Below are 17,682 nucleotides of genomic sequence, written 5' to 3' on the forward strand. Positions count from 1 at the left end.
ACCGATTAAATCTTATTGAGCAACACGCATAACACTTTCTGTATACAAAATGAAGAAGTTTATTATGAAATAATAGCCTTGCAATAGTTTTTATGAAAACACTACTGGCATGGTCACTGTGAGCGTCTGAAAAGAAAACAGGAAAAGACTGTATGAGACATACTGCAAATCTGCACCAGCACAAATATAATGCATCAAAGAGCGGTAATTGTGTACCATTTAAAAAAGACCATACAAAAAAACTTTAAATGAGCAAATTATGCTATGCTTACTTACCTGTGTATTTGTGTTGAACTGGGCAACACTGTTTTCTTGGTTAAAAAGCAGGGGAAAGAAAATATCCAAGTGGAAAAGAGAAGGTTGAGCAACCAACACTAGTCTGTCCTCTCCCAAATCCAGAACAAGAGAGCGAGCAGATATCTAGTGAGGAAGACAGTCAAGCCTAGAATCTTGTACTGTGTGTTAACGTGCTTGAACGTAGTCCAAAACCAGGCCTCCATTAACTCACCACTCCAGGTAGCAGAATCTCAGCGATCAGATGCTCTGCATTTCCAGATGGGGGCTCCACTAATAAACTGAACTCTGGACTGGAGTATGAAGCACAATGAAGGCATAAATTATTAAGTTACAGGTAAAGTTCTACCTCACAATAACCAATTATATATCACATTAAACACAACAAATGAAGGCAAAACAAAGTCTTAGTACTCATCCCTGGTTTGTCAAACATAAGTGAAAGCAAAACACATTTGAAAGGGAAACACCAAACAATTTACAAATGCATTAAGAAAACCTCCAAATAAACGTACCGTTTGGTTGATGAAGGAAAGGAGTCAGATTGCCTGTCCACAAAGAACAAAGTGATTAGAGGAATTCCAGTTATAGCTACTCGGCAGGACAACAATCAATGGGATCAGGTGCAGAAAAGAGCAATGAGCCGCAGAAGCATATGTTAACAGTGGACCGCACATACTGACAACACAATCACTAATCACATGACACATACACACAGTAACAGACAGGCAAAGTGTCACTGACAACTAGGAACAGGTCCAGACAGAATGTGTATGGGATCAATTGTCCGCCAAAAGTATTGCAGTTACGGACAAAAAAAGAATAAGCGTGAAACTAAAATTGAAAAACGGAAGTAAAAATATATAGCACAAAATAAAAAAATTAAAGCGACGTTTTCAGAATTTCAATAAAAAATTACAAAATAAGCATGAATAAAAAATCTAAACATTTAAAATCATATTGAAAAAAACTTAAATATTAATGAAAAATGATCCGACTTGCACACAAAATCGTGTTTTCCTTGGTTATATTTCCCTGTTTTTTTTGTGCTCTCAAACATTTTCTGCTCATATTTTTTGTATTCTTATGCTGTTTTTCACACTCTTCTTCTTCTTCTTGGTTTTTAACGGCGGCTGGCAACCAGTGTAATTGGTGCTTGACCAATTCGCTCTTGTTTCCATGTTTTGCGCTTGCCTTTCCCAAAGTTGCGGTTAGAGTTTCATGTAAATCAGGGCGGGCTTAAGCATCATCATTGATCCACTAGTTCTAGATTGACAGCTCCTCCTCAGCCAATCAGTCGAAGAGGGGACCTGACGTCACCCCAATACTGTCCAATATGTCACTCATTAGCTGCCGATGCTCAGTGTTCACTTGTACAGGTGAAGATGGATAACCATCAGCTGGGATAACATCTTTCCATAGCACACCATTATATGCGTCTGCCTGTCAATAAATGATTTATATATGTCAATATGATTTTAAATGTTTAGTTTTGATTCATACTTTTTTTTTTTAAATGTGTTTGATTTACGCTTGTTAATTTTCAATCTGTGACCATTGTTTGCTATTCTGAAAACTTTGCTTTAATTTTGTGCAATATATTATTACTTGCGTTTTTAAATCTTGATTTCATGCTTTTTTTTTTTTATCTGTGACTGCAATACTTTTGAAGGAAAATTCATCCCATAAATGTGGCAATGCTCACACTTGGGGTGGCTCCGAGAGCGGAAGAGAGGAAATATGGAAAAGCTCCTGCGGGAGCGGGCACTGCTGCGGCAGTGGGGAAAATATGGAAAAGCTCCTGCGGGAGCGGGCACTGCTGCGGCAGGGGGGAAATATGGAAAAGCTCCTGCGGGAGCGGGAACTGCTGAGGCAGTGGGGAAAGATGGAAGGGCTCCTGCGGGAGCGGGCGCTGCTGGGGCAGTGGGGAAATATAGAAATCTCTTTGGATTTGAGACTTTAGTCTTTGCAACTTTACAGATCTTCTTTATGCACCAAGAGCTTGTAACACTCCAAAGAGAAAAGAAAAATTTAAATTGCATCATATGACCCCTTTAAAATCTTATTGGTAGCATTAGAAAAATATTAATCAACCAAACACACAAGGGGCTTGAGATGTGAGATAATTATTCCATGGAATTTTTCAACAGCTGAACTGTAATATACCACTTATGCATTCAAACTGTTGTTACTATAGACTGATGAATAACCAATAAATCAGTGAACGTCAAAGTAAAGTATAGAAATCCCACCCTTTCTTCAGGCACACTGAGCTGATGTCAAGTATGAACAACTATCCATTGTGTTACAATGCTGTATAACCCAACATGTTTGAACATTGCTAGAGGGCCTTCTGTTGTAAGAAAGTTGAAACTGAAAACTTTGCTTTTCAGAAGTCTAAAAGGGAAGTCTAAATACATGCATTACAAAATTCATAGATGTAAATAAATAAATAAGAAATGGCACACTTTTCTGATTCTGTGTCTGGGTGAGTATTTTTTCATACATGAACCCATTTCCCCTAATAAGAGTAAAAGTCATTTTTTGTTATTGTTATTTCAATTGTTATTTCCTCAGCAACACTGTCAGGATGTTTTGATTCACCTACTGGAATGGCTACTTGTTTCTTTTTAGAACTGTTCCATTCCATTTCAAATAAATACATCTGTGTTGATGCTTAAAACCCAGCACAATGGACAGAGCACCAAGTGGACAGAAGCTCATTCCAGCAATTATACGCCCACTAGGTTGATTTTACTGCCACGGACAGATTTGTCTGATGCTGGGAAAATAAACATTGTGGCTGCAAATGGCAACAAATGGATCACCGGATCGGCTTTCACCGTTTTCACCGCTCCTTCACCGGGACTGCCGTTCTCGACCCCGCCGCCTCAGCTCACTCTTCCCCGGCTTCAGCTCACGCTAAGCCGGGGCTTTCACTCACGCTAGGCCGCTGTGTTTTTCGTTGTGAAAACGAAACTACTTTGTTTGGTCTTCCAAAAGAGGAAGCTCCCTTCGTCATGCCTAGAGAGCTGATCTGTACTGGTCGCTGAAGGAATACATCAACTTAGTGCTGTGGATCGCCGGCACATTTTATGGAGGACTGTTGGGAGCCCCCCCCCCCCCCCCCCCTCTCCTTCTCACAACCTGATTGAGCACCACCCCCAATCACCCCAAAGTGACAAAGAACTCACTTTGAGTCAATTTCCTGGATAATTGGCTTACTCTTGGTACGGATGTTTTGTTCTGCTATAGAGCCCATGAATTTCCTGTTCTTCAAAACCTTAATATCTGGGAGGGGGGAATACATGATAGGATCAATGGACATGGTATGGAAGAGGCTTTTTTTTTAACTAGACAGATGCAGAGTAGGGTCAGAAATTAATGGTGGCTTGGGGCAAAAATCCCACCAAAATGAACATGCCCCCCCAGATTTCTTTTTATGCATGTTTTGCAGCATTGAGCATTATAACCAATCACTCTCGTTTCTGTTGAGCTCATCATCATAAGAAAAGACGTAAGATTACTTTTCTTTAGTCTAGATTTTCCAATCTGTGAAATGAAATAAACAAATTCATAAACAGTTCTTAGCTTGTTTTGTCTGTAGCCAGAATATGACCTGCTTTTCCCCCACAAAAAAAAAAAAAAAATTAATTAAATTAAATTTAAAAAACGTAATAATCATTACAATAACAAGAGCAATAAGGATAATGTAGCTTCACCCTCTAATGAATTCCTTTTTTTTTTGTGGCTATTTTAATTGCAATTTTGTGTAAATACATGTACATGTGCAGCATTAAACTCTCTGTGTAAATGGAAATTAATTCCAGGCAGCAAATATTGCCCCTTAATGGAAAAGTTCATTTCTGACCCTCATGCAGAGTAATAAGTATCAGATGTGCTGTATTTAGTCTGACCTCTGCTCAACTCAAGGCTGTATTTGTTTTCCAGTCCCTCCAAAGAAACCGCAATAAGAAACTGCTGGAACAGGGTATCTTTCTGTTGGGTGCAAACATATACAGTGATAGCCATGAATGCAGTAACATATTTCTGAGGTACCGTACTTTCAGTGCATACCTTCACATACAAGACACACACCTGACATTTCTGGAAGAACTCATCGTTGATCACAACATCATACACAGTACAGCCTTGTGAGCCTGGCAAACATAAGAATATTTTGAATGCAAATCTACTTCCTTTCATTCATTGTAGCTTAAGGTGTCAGTTTTGCCATTCACATTTAATGACGCCATTTGGAACAGTTATTTCCTTGCTTTTTGGTGATTTGTGTCAACCAGATTAGACTACGCCTTGAATTAAAACAATATATTTCAGTTTGGATTATGGAAACGATAATAAAAGGCGAATGGAGTAAATGTGAATGTCTCTCACTGTTGTCTACTTCTGTATGCGGCTCGCCGAGACTCATGGGCACTCTGTAACTCGTCGGGTCCTCTGACTCCAGTAGATCCACGAGTGCTTCCTGGGACAGATGAGGAGGGGGCGGTACCGCCTGTGACTGACAGATACTCAGAAAGACCTTCTTTTTGTCTGACACTGAGGAGGTCTTCACACACATGCCTGGCATAAAGCAGATATATACAGACAAATTCAGACAGGTTTAATTACATAATAAACAGAAACACCACCAATGTCTCCAAATATAATGTCCTGAGTCCTGAGAAAGTGTTTGTAAAATATGAGTCTAACCTGGTTGTGGACTGATGACTTTGGAGGGGGGATTTTCGCTTTGCACTTTTCCCATGGTCTGTAAGGTTGGATAAAACAAATAATGTTTTTGTCTTAGACTAGCTCTCCAACTGGGTTTAGTGACCAAAGGACATGAAATTTAATTTACCGTTTCAGAGATATACGTTTTCATTTGTACATTCGGTAGATGGCTTTACGCAATAAGGGACTTATGACACATACAGGGTGGGAAAGGAAAGAAAATAATACAATTCTACATATTGTCTGAAATGTAATGCAAAACTAGAATACTCTGTGCTTAGGATGGAAAAGTTGGCTTAAGGCTGTAATACACCACACGATTTTGCCCAGATTTTTGGCTTGATTTACAGTCTGGAGAAGTTGACACTAGTTGCCGAAAGTCAGAGCCAGTCTGCAGATTTGAGTAGACAGATTTTATAGAAAATCACGTAGTTTGATGGTTAGAGACTTTTTTAGCTTCAGACTTTGATTCTATCCAGTTGGAGGATATCAAATATGTTTAAAGGGGTCCTATTATGCTCTTTTACAAAGTCTTGGTTTTGTTTTGGGGGTGTACTAGAACAGGCTCTCATACTAGGCTGTTCGAAAAATACATCATTTTTTACATATTTTACATTATGAACGCTCGAAAAGCTCCTGTATTAAATGAAGGCCTGCCTTCTGAAATACGAAATGTGCTGTGATTGGTTAGCTGGGCCAGTGTGTGTTGTGATTGGCAGCACTTGGCGCCTGGTCGGGAAATGTCATGCCCCTTACCATAGCTGCCTGCGAGCTTCAGTGTAAATACTGCGTCAAAATCAAATCAATTTGAGCTTGATTTAAACCCGGATGATTGTAACCACTCTAAGTTCATCTGTCTTGGGAAAGCTAGCGTGTCTCCAACATAGTGATAACACTCGTTGCCTTCTCTAGTGCAGCTCAACCAGGTCTCCTCCCATTCGTCGATATTTGTGATATCACAAATCCCGGAAAATATGGGTTGTAGTCCAAACGAGTCGTTCGTTGTAGTTTTTGAAAAGTGATTTCTGTTAAATAAAATATCTCCTTTTGAAGTGGACTTTGAGCTTTGTAACTTTGCAGATCTTTTTATGCTCAAACAGCATCATTACAGACTAACTAAAGTTGAAAAAGTGAAAAAGCATAATAGGACCCCTTTAAACAAACATGTTACCTGCATGACTAATAAAAATAACAAAAGGAGATATTGGATCTCCTTGTTTGAGATCCAAAGTTAGGTAGGTAAAGTGTGATCCTTGGTCGTTTAGTGTGTGATGGCCGGTCTTTCTTCTGTGACTTTTTACAAAGTCATTAAGTGTATGATGCTTAGTGTTTTAAAATCTTTTCTGTTTTTAAAGTCGTGTAGTGTATTCCCACCTTTAATCAGATAATTCAGACTGCAGAATCCATAACCTTTCTGTCTGGGATAGTTCGCCCGAAGATTAAACATTTCCTTTTTACAATCTGGACCTCACACAGCTATTGTATGATGCCAGAAGAGTATGCATATACTGTATAATTTATATGAACTACTATATGGTAATTGTTTTGGTGAAATGGTTATTAGGCAGAAAGTCAAGTGACTGACAAACTTAGTCATCATGCACTTTCATTCATTTCCATATAAAAAATGTGACTGAAGGTGATGATACATGATGCAATTTTTTGAGCAATGTTGGTGAGACACAGGTGAGACACAGGGCCCACGGCCGATCTAAAGTATCCAGATAGAAATTTGTTGCCCATTCTCAATGGGAAAGTGCCCAAGCAACATTACTCAAAAAAAGTTGCCCTGTGTGTCATCACCTTAGATCTGTCAGTCCCTAACCTCTAACCCCCCTAATCTCCTTTTGTGTTTTGCAGTAGACAGCCAGTAATACAGGTTTGTAACAAAATAAGGATGAGTAAATGACAACATTTTCATTTTCGAGTGAACTATAACTTTAAATGTGCATTTTTGTTGCACATGAAACGAAACGTTTATTGTGACAGTCCACTTTTAAAGTGTAATGATATCTATATCTGGGAACTGCTTCGAAATATAGTACTTACATTATTACTTATATACCGTATATAATGTTTTAGCTGCGCTGTGTCAAAGAGGTTACCTGAAGCAAAAATGGTTGATACAGCTCTTCTAGCTGTTTCTGCTCTAGTTCAACGCCGAGGAGAGACGCGTCTGTTTCCATGACTACACACGTGGGGTACAGGACAAATCAGCACATTTTATAATGACACACAACACAAAAAGTTGATGTAATCTGAACAGCTATCTATCTAAAGTGTCACGGAGTGCACAGACACAAACGCATTGCTAAACTGCTAACGTATGAAGATGAACTAAAAGCTCGCGTTACACGCACGCTTAAGAATGCAGAACACGCGGATATGAAACCAAATAGCATGTTTACAGAATGACATACTCACTGAGCGACTTAGACATTCAATAAAATATATGTAATAATCATATCAGTATGTGCTGTTTAACATGACGTTAGCGCAGCCTTTCTCGCAGGTGTCAAAATAAAAGTACCTTGCTTAGATTGACGGCTCCGGGCACCACTGTGGTAGGTGCCTGATTTAATTAAATAAAAAGTAATACAAACAGAAACCTTTTCAACACTTCTTTTTCCAGTTAAGGTAAAAACAATGTTTTATTTATTTATTTTTAAATAAATTTTTAGGTTTCAGGCTATTTTTAACTATTTTAACTTTGTACAGATGATTCTCAACTATGTTATATGAAAGATGTAACAGAATGATTTGATATACTATTTTACTTTATGCAATATCCGTGTAAAATATCCATAAATTTGTTTTCCCAATCTATGCAAATTATCGATACATTTTATCTAATTTGCATATCAATGTGTTCTTGGGGCAACATGTAATGAGAAAAGAAGTGTAATAATGGAAGTAAAAACGTAGCAACATTTTCATAAGTAATATTTCATAGGAATATTGATCTATAATTTTGCCCCCTATTGACTTCTTGTATATCCTCAAAATGCCTGATTAACATGATGTTTGTCCAAAAGTCTGAATTGCTTATTTGAAACCCCATAATGTATTCCTGGGACGTTTACTTATGACAAACAGTTTGAAAATTAGATAAATAACTAAGGGAAAAACTTTGTCAAGATAAACTTTAAGTTGTCTTGAAAAAGCCTAGCCTGAAAGTTTTAAGTAGCTGTAATGTCAGGGATCCATGAAAGAATAGGACTTAAGTGCAGAATGAATGATAACGGGTTTATCGACAAGACGAGAGATTGAGGGAGAGGAGGTGAACAGTCCAAACAATAGGCAGGTACGAGGCACAATGACAGGCAGTCTGAGAAAGCGGCCCCCAAGTCCATCCCAGGATGGTGGTGGGTTAGAGCGCTATGAAGGAATGTTAGTGCAAGACTGGGGAAAACAGCGAGGATCAGGCAGGATCACACAGCACAAGAGAAAGTGTTCAGAGAGGCTCAGCCTGCAGGACAGGGCTGGAACAGACAAGAGACACAACAAACGTGACAGACAGAAACAAAAGCTAAGCAATAACTAGAAACACTATAAAGTAGAAACCTGATAAAGAGATGCTAGGAATAATCCAGTGGAACTAGTAAAAGAAAAGGCAAAAAGCAAACGACTAAGGAAAGCTAAAGGGAAAACTAAATACAAGTAAACTAAAAGCTCAAGAGAAAACTGAGAAAATTAAGGTAAAACACTAAACAATAGCCAGGATACTCAGGAACAGAGGAATGAACAAAGCACAACGAGGATTGGCAGGCAAGATCTACAAGTAAATACAAAGAAGGTCCACTACTGACTATTTAACAGCAAAGAACTATTACATAGCAAAGTGTATAACAACAAAGAAAACATGAGGGCAAGAGAACACAATATTAAGGGAGCTGAGAACATGAGGAACAGGTGAGCACACTCAGGCAAATAGACTCAATAAGGACTAAAAAAAGGAGGCAGGACCAGAGGAGCACATGGCCAAAACAAAGACAGAGCCATGCACTCAGACACAAGACAAACAAAGAAACATTGAACAATGACAAGTCAGACAGAACTGTCAGAGGAGAACCCTGAGATGTAAAAGCTTGAAGTCTGAAACAATTATAAAGTGTGAAAGTTAGATAGACAGACCGATGATTTGACATGTTGATAACATAGTTAGCACGTTGCCAACATGATTTGAACATTGCTAATATGATTTACCATTAATTAGCATGTTGTTAGCATGATTTAACATGTTGCTAACATGTTTTAACATTAGGTGTGTTCGACTTAAAGTGGACCATTGCTGATACGCGTATCGATACGGATGTATCTGTATTGATACAGCAGCAAATTACACGATGCAGATTTGAAAAAGAAACAGAACAGAAAAGACCATTTTAAATGTAAAAGTTCAAGAATTTTTTCTTTGCACCTCTCAATAAATCTGGCTTGTATTATATTCATTGTAAATTCAAATCAATTTCAGACACTAATAGATATTTCACGTTTATTATTTCTTGAATTCCTGCATAATTACGTGCATAAAAAAAATATGTGTTTGATCAGTTACCCTTGTCGGCAAGTGTGCAGCAGACACACCCACCTAAACTATTTCACGCTTATCCTGCCCAAAAAGACCATAAACATTGCAGATAAGATCTGAAGTAAAAATGTATTTACATACACATATCTTAAAAACTAATCCCATGTGACTGATATGCTTCAAATCGGGTGATTATGATGCTCTCTGCCGGTAGGGAATAGTAAGATGGCGGCTCGATCACTTCCAGTGGCTACACAGCTGAATGGCAGTTTAGAAGAAAACAATGAGCAATCCAGTCATTATAGAGATCAGTGGGCATCTGCGGTCTCAGAGAAATTCAGTAAAATATAATGTTGTCTACAGAGGACAAAAGACTATGCCTGGGTCCCCAGAGGATATAGTAGGGAACACATACCACTTCTTGGTAATGAAGACAAAGACTATATAGTGACTATAGTATAATGAACATGCCATTCAGTTTTTTTTTAATGAGAACTTTTCAGTGTCATTTAGTGAGGTCTAAGATACACATGATCATATTTCCTGTTTTACTGGGTGCATTTTGCAGCAAACAATTGTCAATTTTACACAAAAGCACAAAGATCATTAACATAAAATGTACATTCTGAGATACCCAGAAATAAATTCTGCATGTCACGCAAACATAGCAAAATATGCAAAATTTTGCAGCGGGATCTTAGATGTAAATACTTTTCTTTCCCATCGTTCCTTTCAAAAGAAACTGTCTGGCACAACCATTCAGGACCTGAATGCTAAAGGGTCACAGATCTTTTTTCCCAATAATTTCTGTACTGGTTGCGATATTTTTGTGTGAACAAAAATATATAATATACAGAATAAAGCAAACCGGGGATGGGTAAATAGATCATTTAAAAACTGATAATAAATACTAAGATTAATAAAATAAAGTGTTAAAAATCTATTTCAGATTATGGTATATTTAAAGTATTTCTTAAAACATAACCCACAACCTGTGGGCTGGACAGACAGACCATTTTATTCCATATGATTCTAGGTCAGAAAACCATGAACAGAGGTACTTGATAGATGAAGGATAACAGTTACGGAGGCACATTCAAGACAAGCACAAGTAGAAACTGTAAAATACACAATCTGTGTGGACATGACTGAGTATATTAATATAACAAGCTGCATATATTAGGATGGTTGCCAGTCACAGATTCAAAGACAGCACTGTGGCATGCATAGAGATTGTGGTAGCAGCAACTGATGACTGAAGAATGATTATGTAACTGGAGAAAAACTTCAACAAGCAACCAACTTGAACAAGAAAAACAAACAAGATTAGATATATACAGAATCTCAGTGATTAAAAATTAGATGAGTGACAAAAAGATCAGCTTACCGCAGTGCTAAAATGGTAATTTACTGCAAGGAAAAAGAGGAGGAAAGAAGTATACTGTGATTAATCTGACATTCTCCTAATGTATAAATGACTTAATGTCCAAGACAGCTACTAAAAAAGCTTAATATACATCCTGCTCATTTGAACCATTTCCCAAAATCTTCAAAAAGTTGGTGTTACCTAAATCAGTCTATCTTCTAACTGATTGTGCCTCACCTCTCTGGCTATATTCTTCTGTAATAAAAATATTAGTTTTTCTTTATTACATGATAAAAAGGTCACTGATTGTATACTGAAGGCCTTGTTATGCTATGAAGCTGCTCTCATAAGAGACCAATTAACATTCATTAACAAAGGTTCAAAATGTTACATAAACAAAATATTACATACTGATATAAACGTTATTCTTATAGTTAACACTTAAAATAATGCCATAAAAGATTGCCAGCAAATTAAGCATTTCCATTTAATTTTAAATTTAAAGAAACAAACCATAATAAATAAATATCTGTAATCAATAATAATGCTTCCTCCAGTGAAAGTACATCCCCTGCTATCCTCTTACATTAAAATCCACCTACTTTTTTTTTTGAATCGTTTTAAACTGTTTTCACTTTTAAATAGTGCTTGATCTGTGCATATTTCTCTAATATTCAGACAAAACTATTTTTCATGGCGATAGCAGTATTATGGATAGATGACTTAGTGAGAAGCAATGGTTTGAAATTAAACCACTCCCCCTTACCCAAATACAAAATAACCTGCTTTAATTTTATATAAATTCACAAACCAAATTAATGCTTAGATCATTTTACCTTGGAATTCCTGTGCACAAGAACCACCATGAGGAGTAAAACAATATTCAGCAGAAATGACACAACCAGGAGTCCAGAACACGCTTTAATGGCAGCTTGGAGGGGGGAGGGGGGAATTTAGTTTATAAAGAGATTTGTAGGAAAAGAGAAGACTGGAAAGCAAAATGAATTGGTCAGAAAGACCCACAGATCTCACACTTACCCCACAGATTCTGATTGTCATCTTTTAATGCTTGAACTGTAATAAAAGGGAAAACCAATATATATTGATATACAAGCCAGTGTCAACCTAAAAGATGAATATATATCATTCAAAATTAAATATTTTTTAAAAAGTAGTTTGTTGGCTTGTGATATTAAAGATTATGATGAAAAAAAATCAGTATTAGATTTTATTTCACAAAACTATTAGTAATTATTGCAATGTACAAAATGATTAGTAATTAGTAAATGGCTGTATTAGTAAAATTAGTAATTAGTGACAATGCACAAGCTGTGGTGACTTCATTAGGTGCACCTATGCACCTGCTATATTTAATCGGCCAATTATCATCAAGTCACAGCGTACGAGTTTGTATACATGGACTTCATAATGACGAATAAATGGTGAGTTTAATTGTGCTATGAGTGTTTCAAAAACAGGTGAGAATTGTGCAAATAGCAACAACAAAAACAGACAGATGGCAACATTTCTGTAGGTATAAGGCCTTGTAAAAGAGAAAGGGTCAGATGGGTTCAAGCTAATGGGAAGATAACTGAAATAAAGACACTGCACTGGTGCTGAACGTTTCTAAATGCACAATATGAAACAGACCACTGCGTGTATGCTGAAGCCATTATGCTGCTCATTACAGATGAAGCTGCTCTCACAAGAGACAAACTTACTGATGGTTTCTGTACGTGCCGATGAAACTGCTGTCAAATCTACAAAATATTGCATACTCATATAAAAAGAAAAACAGTTCAGTAAGGCCATAAAAGACTGATCTTACCATATAATCAGAAATCAAGGATATTTCCAGTTAAATATCTGTTGGTTTCTTTAAATAGTCAAATTTGTACTACATTTTCTAAAAAACAAAACTGGGATTAAATACTCAGTCATATGGTCAGATGAAACCAAAGTAGAACTTTTTGGTAAAAACTCAACTTTGGGGCTGTTTTTCTGCAAAGGGACCAGGACGACTGATCCGTGTAAACGAAAGAATGAATGGGGCCATGTATCGTGAGATTTTGAGTGAAAACCTCCTTCCATCAGCAAGGGCATTGAAGATGAAACGTGGCTGGGTCTTTCAGCATGACAATGATCCCAAACACACCGCCCGGGCAACGAAGGAGTGGCTTCGTAAGAAGCATTTCAAGGTCCTGGAGTGGCCTAGCCAGTCTCCAGATCTCAACCCCATAGAAAATCTTTGGAGGGAGTTGAAAATCTGTGTTGCCCAGCGACAGCCCCAAAACATTACTGCTCTAGAGGAGATCTGCATGGAGGAATGGGCCAAAATACCAGCAACAGTGTGTGTGAACCTTGTGAAGACTTACAGAAAACGTTTGACCTCTGTCATTGCCAACAAAGGGTATATAACAAAGTATTGAGATGAAATTTTGTTATTGACCAAATACTTATTTTCCACCATAATTTGCAAATAAATTCTTTAAAAATCCTACAATGTGATTTTCTGGATTTTTTTTTCTCATTTTGTCTCTCATAGTTGAGGTATACCTATGATGAAAATTACAGGCCTCTCTCATCTTTTTAAGTGGGAGAACTTGCACAATTGGTGGCTGACTAAATACTTTTTTCCCCACTGTATGCAAATACTCTGTATGTACTTAATTGGAGAAGATTGATGGGATCCTTACTTTCAGAAGCAGTGATGTTTTGGCTGACCGTTGTTAAAGCTGTTGTGCCTATGTGATTAGAAAATGTGGTTTGATGTAAAAAAAAACTCTGATTCACGTGGCAGACAAATTATCTGTCCTGTAATCTGTGTTGATGTGAATATGAAATGCAATATTGAATTTGCTTACTTTCATGATCTGTGGTGATTAAACTGACCGTCGTTAAAAATGCTGAGCCTATGTGATTAATTAGAAAAGAGATTATATTACACTTAGCTTCAAAAGACCAATACAGCTATAATACCATGCATGTGCCCAGAAAGCTTTGAATCTGACGTCTTTCTTTTCCCCTCACATTATCTTCAGGTTTGCATCTGTTTCAGCAAACATGGTTGTCAAAACTAGAGATACTTGACTTGTTGTCACTATTTAATAATTATGTGTTTAGTCGTAGATGTTTAGGTCATGTACTTTCAAATAGTTAGAGCTGACTGAACCTTTGATTTAAATATTTTTTAAAATATTTATATTTGAATGTACATGAACTAATGATCTGTTTTTAATTGAAATAGTTGTGAATGGCAGTTAAAATATGTGTGTTTGAAATGTGAATATGAAATAAGAAACTGAGTCAGCTTACTGAATTCAGTGGTTGGGTTGATGGTTGTACCTGTGTAATTACAAAACATGATATATTACAAAAGGTTTCAACAGATTAATGCAACAACAATTTCTGTACTACAACACTCAGAGATTAACATATAATACTGTGTGTGCTTAGAGAGATCGCACTGTAACCTTTTTTTTTTTTTTTTTTTTTTTTTTTTTTTTTTTTTTTTTTTTACAAAGAGTATACAAAAAGATACATCATGGATATTTAAGTGAGATAATGTCAAATAACTTACTCTTTGATGGACATTTCAGGTCTAAGTAGAAAAAAGAGAAAGTGAGCAAAATGTGCATTTTCAAACATGTATTGTTCATAACATTCAACATTCCACTCCATGTAATTTTACGTGTTTGTTTATTAAATATTCTGTCTTAATTAAATGCCTTCAGCAACAGAGTATTGCCTTGCCAGAGATTTATGGTGGCCATTGTTCATATTATGAATAAATTAAGGATGGGCAAGACTAAAGAAAAAGCATAAATGATGAAAGGTTGAATGTCCATACCTGATACTGATCCATCACAAGATCTTTTGTACATTTCTCCAAAAGTGTTTGTGTCAATGCGGCGTACTGTGTACGCATCTGTGCAATTGAGATTAGCACAAGAGTCTGTAAAATTTTTGTCTAGCTATAGATAGAAATAGGGAAACCATGCAGTCAGAACTGATTCTATTTGATATTTGAAACAGAATGACAGAATATGATAGAGTAAGCAGTATACTCACATTATATAGCATTATTTGAAAGGTTTCTAGCACTTTTAATTTATTCATGTCCTTAAATTTGTTATTAGTCCAGGTTGAACACAAGGTGTTTATTACTGATAGAAGCTTGTGTTCCTGGGAAAACAGTCAGAAAAATATTGTAACCATAACATAACTATTATTAAACTCAATTATTTAAACTAAAATTGAGACTAAAATAAGACTGACAGAGAAATGCAGTTTTGTAGCTCAAGTTAATAAACCGTTATAATTATTATGTTTGTCTTTTTCTGTGCAATACAGTTGAAATAACAAGAAACATCTAAAGAAGCTAATAGTGCTTATAATAACACATTATCCGACTACTACTACCACTAATATTAAAAGTAAATAAAGTTAATAAGTAAATAAAAGTTATCTTACCTTCGTTTCAGGTGAGAACACCTTAATCTCAAACACATGCTCTTCCAACAACAGGTCATCCTATGCAGATTTAAAGAAGATACAGTATGTACATATTTAAGGACTCATGTACAGTCGGCAGTGTTGGGCAGTAACTAGTTACAGTAATAATATTACTTTTTGCAGTAACTAGTAGTGTAACTAATTACTAATAAGATTTCAGTAATAATATTACACTTACCATCCATAAAACAGCTCGTTACTTAGTTAATTTTGATGCCTCAACCCCTACTGATTTGAAATACAACAATCCAATAATTCCTAGATTTATTTTCATAATTTTCACGACTCGCACAGGCGCATGAAGTCACCAGTGCATCAGGAAAGCTTGGAATATGGATACGCTTACAATCAGCGGATGGAAATATTGCCATTACACTGATTTTGTCATGAGAAAGGCTGATCTGAACACAGATGTGTAAGATGTGGCATTACTTTACTCTGGTATTACATGGCTTGCCCTCCCACATCCCTCTGATCCCAATAGATATTATATTACTATAATTAAACATCTTATGAGTTTATGTGATTTCTTTTGATAAAATACTTCATGAAATATAATCATATGTGGGTAACAGAGAAAGTATAGCTACAATTAGCTTCAAGCTACACATAACAATTAATACAACACTTTTACTTAAAAGTCACTATCAATCACCATTGAGTGTTTGTAATAACTTCTGACTGCGATCCAATGTAGATTTTGGTCAAATGATGAGGCAGAAATATATTGTTAGTAACATTTTAGAAGAATTTTATGGGCAAGATACACAATTACAACTTCTGGGGGGTGTGAAGGAAAAGTAATGTAACTAGTAGTGTAACTAATTACTGTTGCCAGAAAGTAATAAGTAATAATATTACTTTAGAAAGGAGTAACTAATGAGTAATAAATAAAATTTTTGGAGTACTGAGCCCAAAAATAAACGTTAGCACTTTATTTTACTGTCCTATTCTGCATGAACATACTTACTAAGTAATTACAATAACTAGTTAATAACTAGGTAATAACCATGAACCTACCCCTAAACCTAAATAATCAGAATATCATCCTGTATCATCTTAAAGTAGTTTATTTTTACAATATTGATTGCAGACTATCCTGATTATTACAAGGCTACTTAAGTAATACATAAAATATTGATTTGAGGGTAACACATTATAATAAGGTTCTATTAGTTAACATTGGTTAATGCATTAACAAACATTAAGTAATAAAATGGTTACAGTATTTATTAATCTGTTAATGTTAGTTAATAAAAATACAACTGTTCATTGTTAATTCATGTTAGTTCAGGTCCATTAAATAATACTAACAGATGAATTTAATATTAGTAAATGTTGAAATGAACATTAACCAAGATTAATAAATGCTCTAGAGATCATTTTTAATTCATTTTATATTGTTTACTAAGGTTAATAAATGGAACCTTAGTGACCTTAGGACCAGTGCTACGAGAGACATAAATCAAGCACATTAATGAAAAACGGGTAGTCAGGGACAACAATTTACACTTTAGGGATCATGGCACCAGAACACTACAATTGACTAATTTGAATCAAATGCTTCATAAAGCTATGAAAAAGTGTAGATAAGAGACAAGATAAGACTAATGTAATTTACTAATGTAAAGTAACTTATACTAGGCACTATGTACTCTATTGTCTAGTGTATTAAATGTCTACGCTTAATTTGTCATCCAGCATTAAAGCCCTTTCCCCACCATAAGGAAAGTAATGTCAAAAAATAAAAACACTTAGTTGTAAGAATGTAAGAACAGCTACATATTGTGAGATGTTAACTGCTTGTTATCTGCATATAACATGACTTAACATTATGGCTGTAACACTTTTTTAGAAAACATTTTAAATTTGCACATTGTTGCAAGATGCTTTCCCAAGTTAAAAACTCAGAAATGTGCAGTATGAAAAGCAACAAGCTCCAGATTCACTTGGGAGTGATATGGGCAGAAAGTCGCAAAAACATTGAAGGATAGACTCACCAGATGTGCTTTAACATCGTGCTGCATACACCCAGATTGGACATCATGAATATATGTGATGAATGAAACTGCCTATGAAGGAAATGCCAAAAATCAAGTCCCAGCTCTGGACAACTGTCATCTAAAATAATTAATCATATGTTTTGTATCTTATGGAAACACTGTTGTATTTTTGTAATACAATTTACATGGGCTATCTTTAACAGTGTAATAAAAAATAAACTGCAGCCACACAACACCTC

At 36.0% G+C, this 17,682-nt stretch overlaps 2 protein-coding genes across 7 annotated transcripts in view; both read right to left on the minus strand.

Moving 5' to 3' along the window:
• Positions 1-64: 64 nt before the first annotated feature.
• On the minus strand, positions 65-10,971 carry LOC107548339 (PIH1 domain-containing protein 1-like). 5 transcript variants are annotated; one of them, XM_016228986.1, is made up of 13 exons: positions 8,755-9,088; positions 8,593-8,626; positions 8,255-8,510; positions 7,134-7,218; positions 5,008-5,065; positions 4,690-4,878; positions 4,393-4,454; positions 4,212-4,293; positions 3,489-3,585; positions 810-842; positions 509-587; positions 277-420; positions 65-126 (listed from the first exon to the last, which is right to left on the minus strand). In XM_016228986.1, exons 4-13 carry the CDS (start codon positions 7,212-7,214, stop codon positions 91-93), a joined length of 861 nt encoding a protein of 286 aa, XP_016084472.1. In that variant the 5' UTR covers positions 7,215-7,218; positions 8,255-8,510; positions 8,593-8,626; positions 8,755-9,088; the 3' UTR covers positions 65-90. The 5 variants fall into 5 exon arrangements, with proteins under 5 accessions (XP_016084472.1, XP_016084471.1, XP_016084475.1 ...); XM_016228985.1 differs by lacking the exon at positions 8,755-9,088 and having other exon boundaries at positions 8,593-8,747; XM_016228989.1 differs by lacking the exons at positions 8,255-8,510; positions 8,593-8,626; positions 8,755-9,088 and adding an exon at positions 10,947-10,971 and having other exon boundaries at positions 7,134-7,216.
• The window catches only part of LOC107548341 (uncharacterized), a 40,892-nt gene continuing 34,156 nt past the window's right edge, over positions 10,947-17,682 (minus strand). The window contains exons 4-15 of one of the 2 annotated variants that reach the window (XM_016228996.1): positions 17,441-17,512; positions 15,399-15,458; positions 14,776-14,899; positions 14,506-14,526; positions 14,241-14,270; positions 13,790-13,837; positions 13,622-13,669; positions 12,647-12,685; positions 11,964-11,999; positions 11,762-11,856; positions 11,127-11,180; positions 10,947-10,969 (exon numbers count right to left, since the gene is read on the minus strand). In XM_016228996.1, coding sequence (XP_016084482.1) covers positions 11,127-11,180; positions 11,762-11,856; positions 11,964-11,999; positions 12,647-12,685; positions 13,622-13,669; positions 13,790-13,837; positions 14,241-14,270; positions 14,506-14,526; positions 14,776-14,899; positions 15,399-15,458; positions 17,441-17,512 — 627 coding nt within the window. In that variant the 3' untranslated portion in view covers positions 10,947-10,969. Of the gene's footprint in view, positions 10,970-11,126; positions 11,181-11,761; positions 11,857-11,963; positions 12,000-12,510; positions 12,686-13,621; positions 13,670-13,789; positions 13,838-14,240; positions 14,271-14,505; positions 14,527-14,775; positions 14,900-14,996; positions 15,111-15,398; positions 15,459-17,440; positions 17,513-17,682 lie in introns of those variants that run through there. The other variant, XM_016228995.1, reaches the window with a different exon arrangement.

Source organism: Sinocyclocheilus grahami, unplaced genomic scaffold, assembly GCF_001515645.1.
Source record: "Sinocyclocheilus grahami isolate Dianchi unplaced genomic scaffold, SAMN03320097.WGS_v1.1 scaffold346.1, whole genome shotgun sequence".
In the NCBI taxonomy this organism is placed as follows: Eukaryota; Metazoa; Chordata; class Actinopteri; order Cypriniformes; family Cyprinidae; genus Sinocyclocheilus; species Sinocyclocheilus grahami.

Bases quoted from the DNA above. Each gene is read 5' to 3' on its own strand.
- LOC107548339 (XM_016228984.1), bottom strand. The intron at 5,066-7,133 runs GTAACCTCTTTG...CCAACCTTACAG, and splicing joins ATCAACCATTTTTGCTTCAG to ACCATGGGAAAAGTGCAAAG. The intron at 4,879-5,007 runs GTTAGACTCATA...GCTTTATGCCAG, and splicing joins AGTCATCAGTCCACAACCAG to GCATGTGTGTGAAGACCTCC.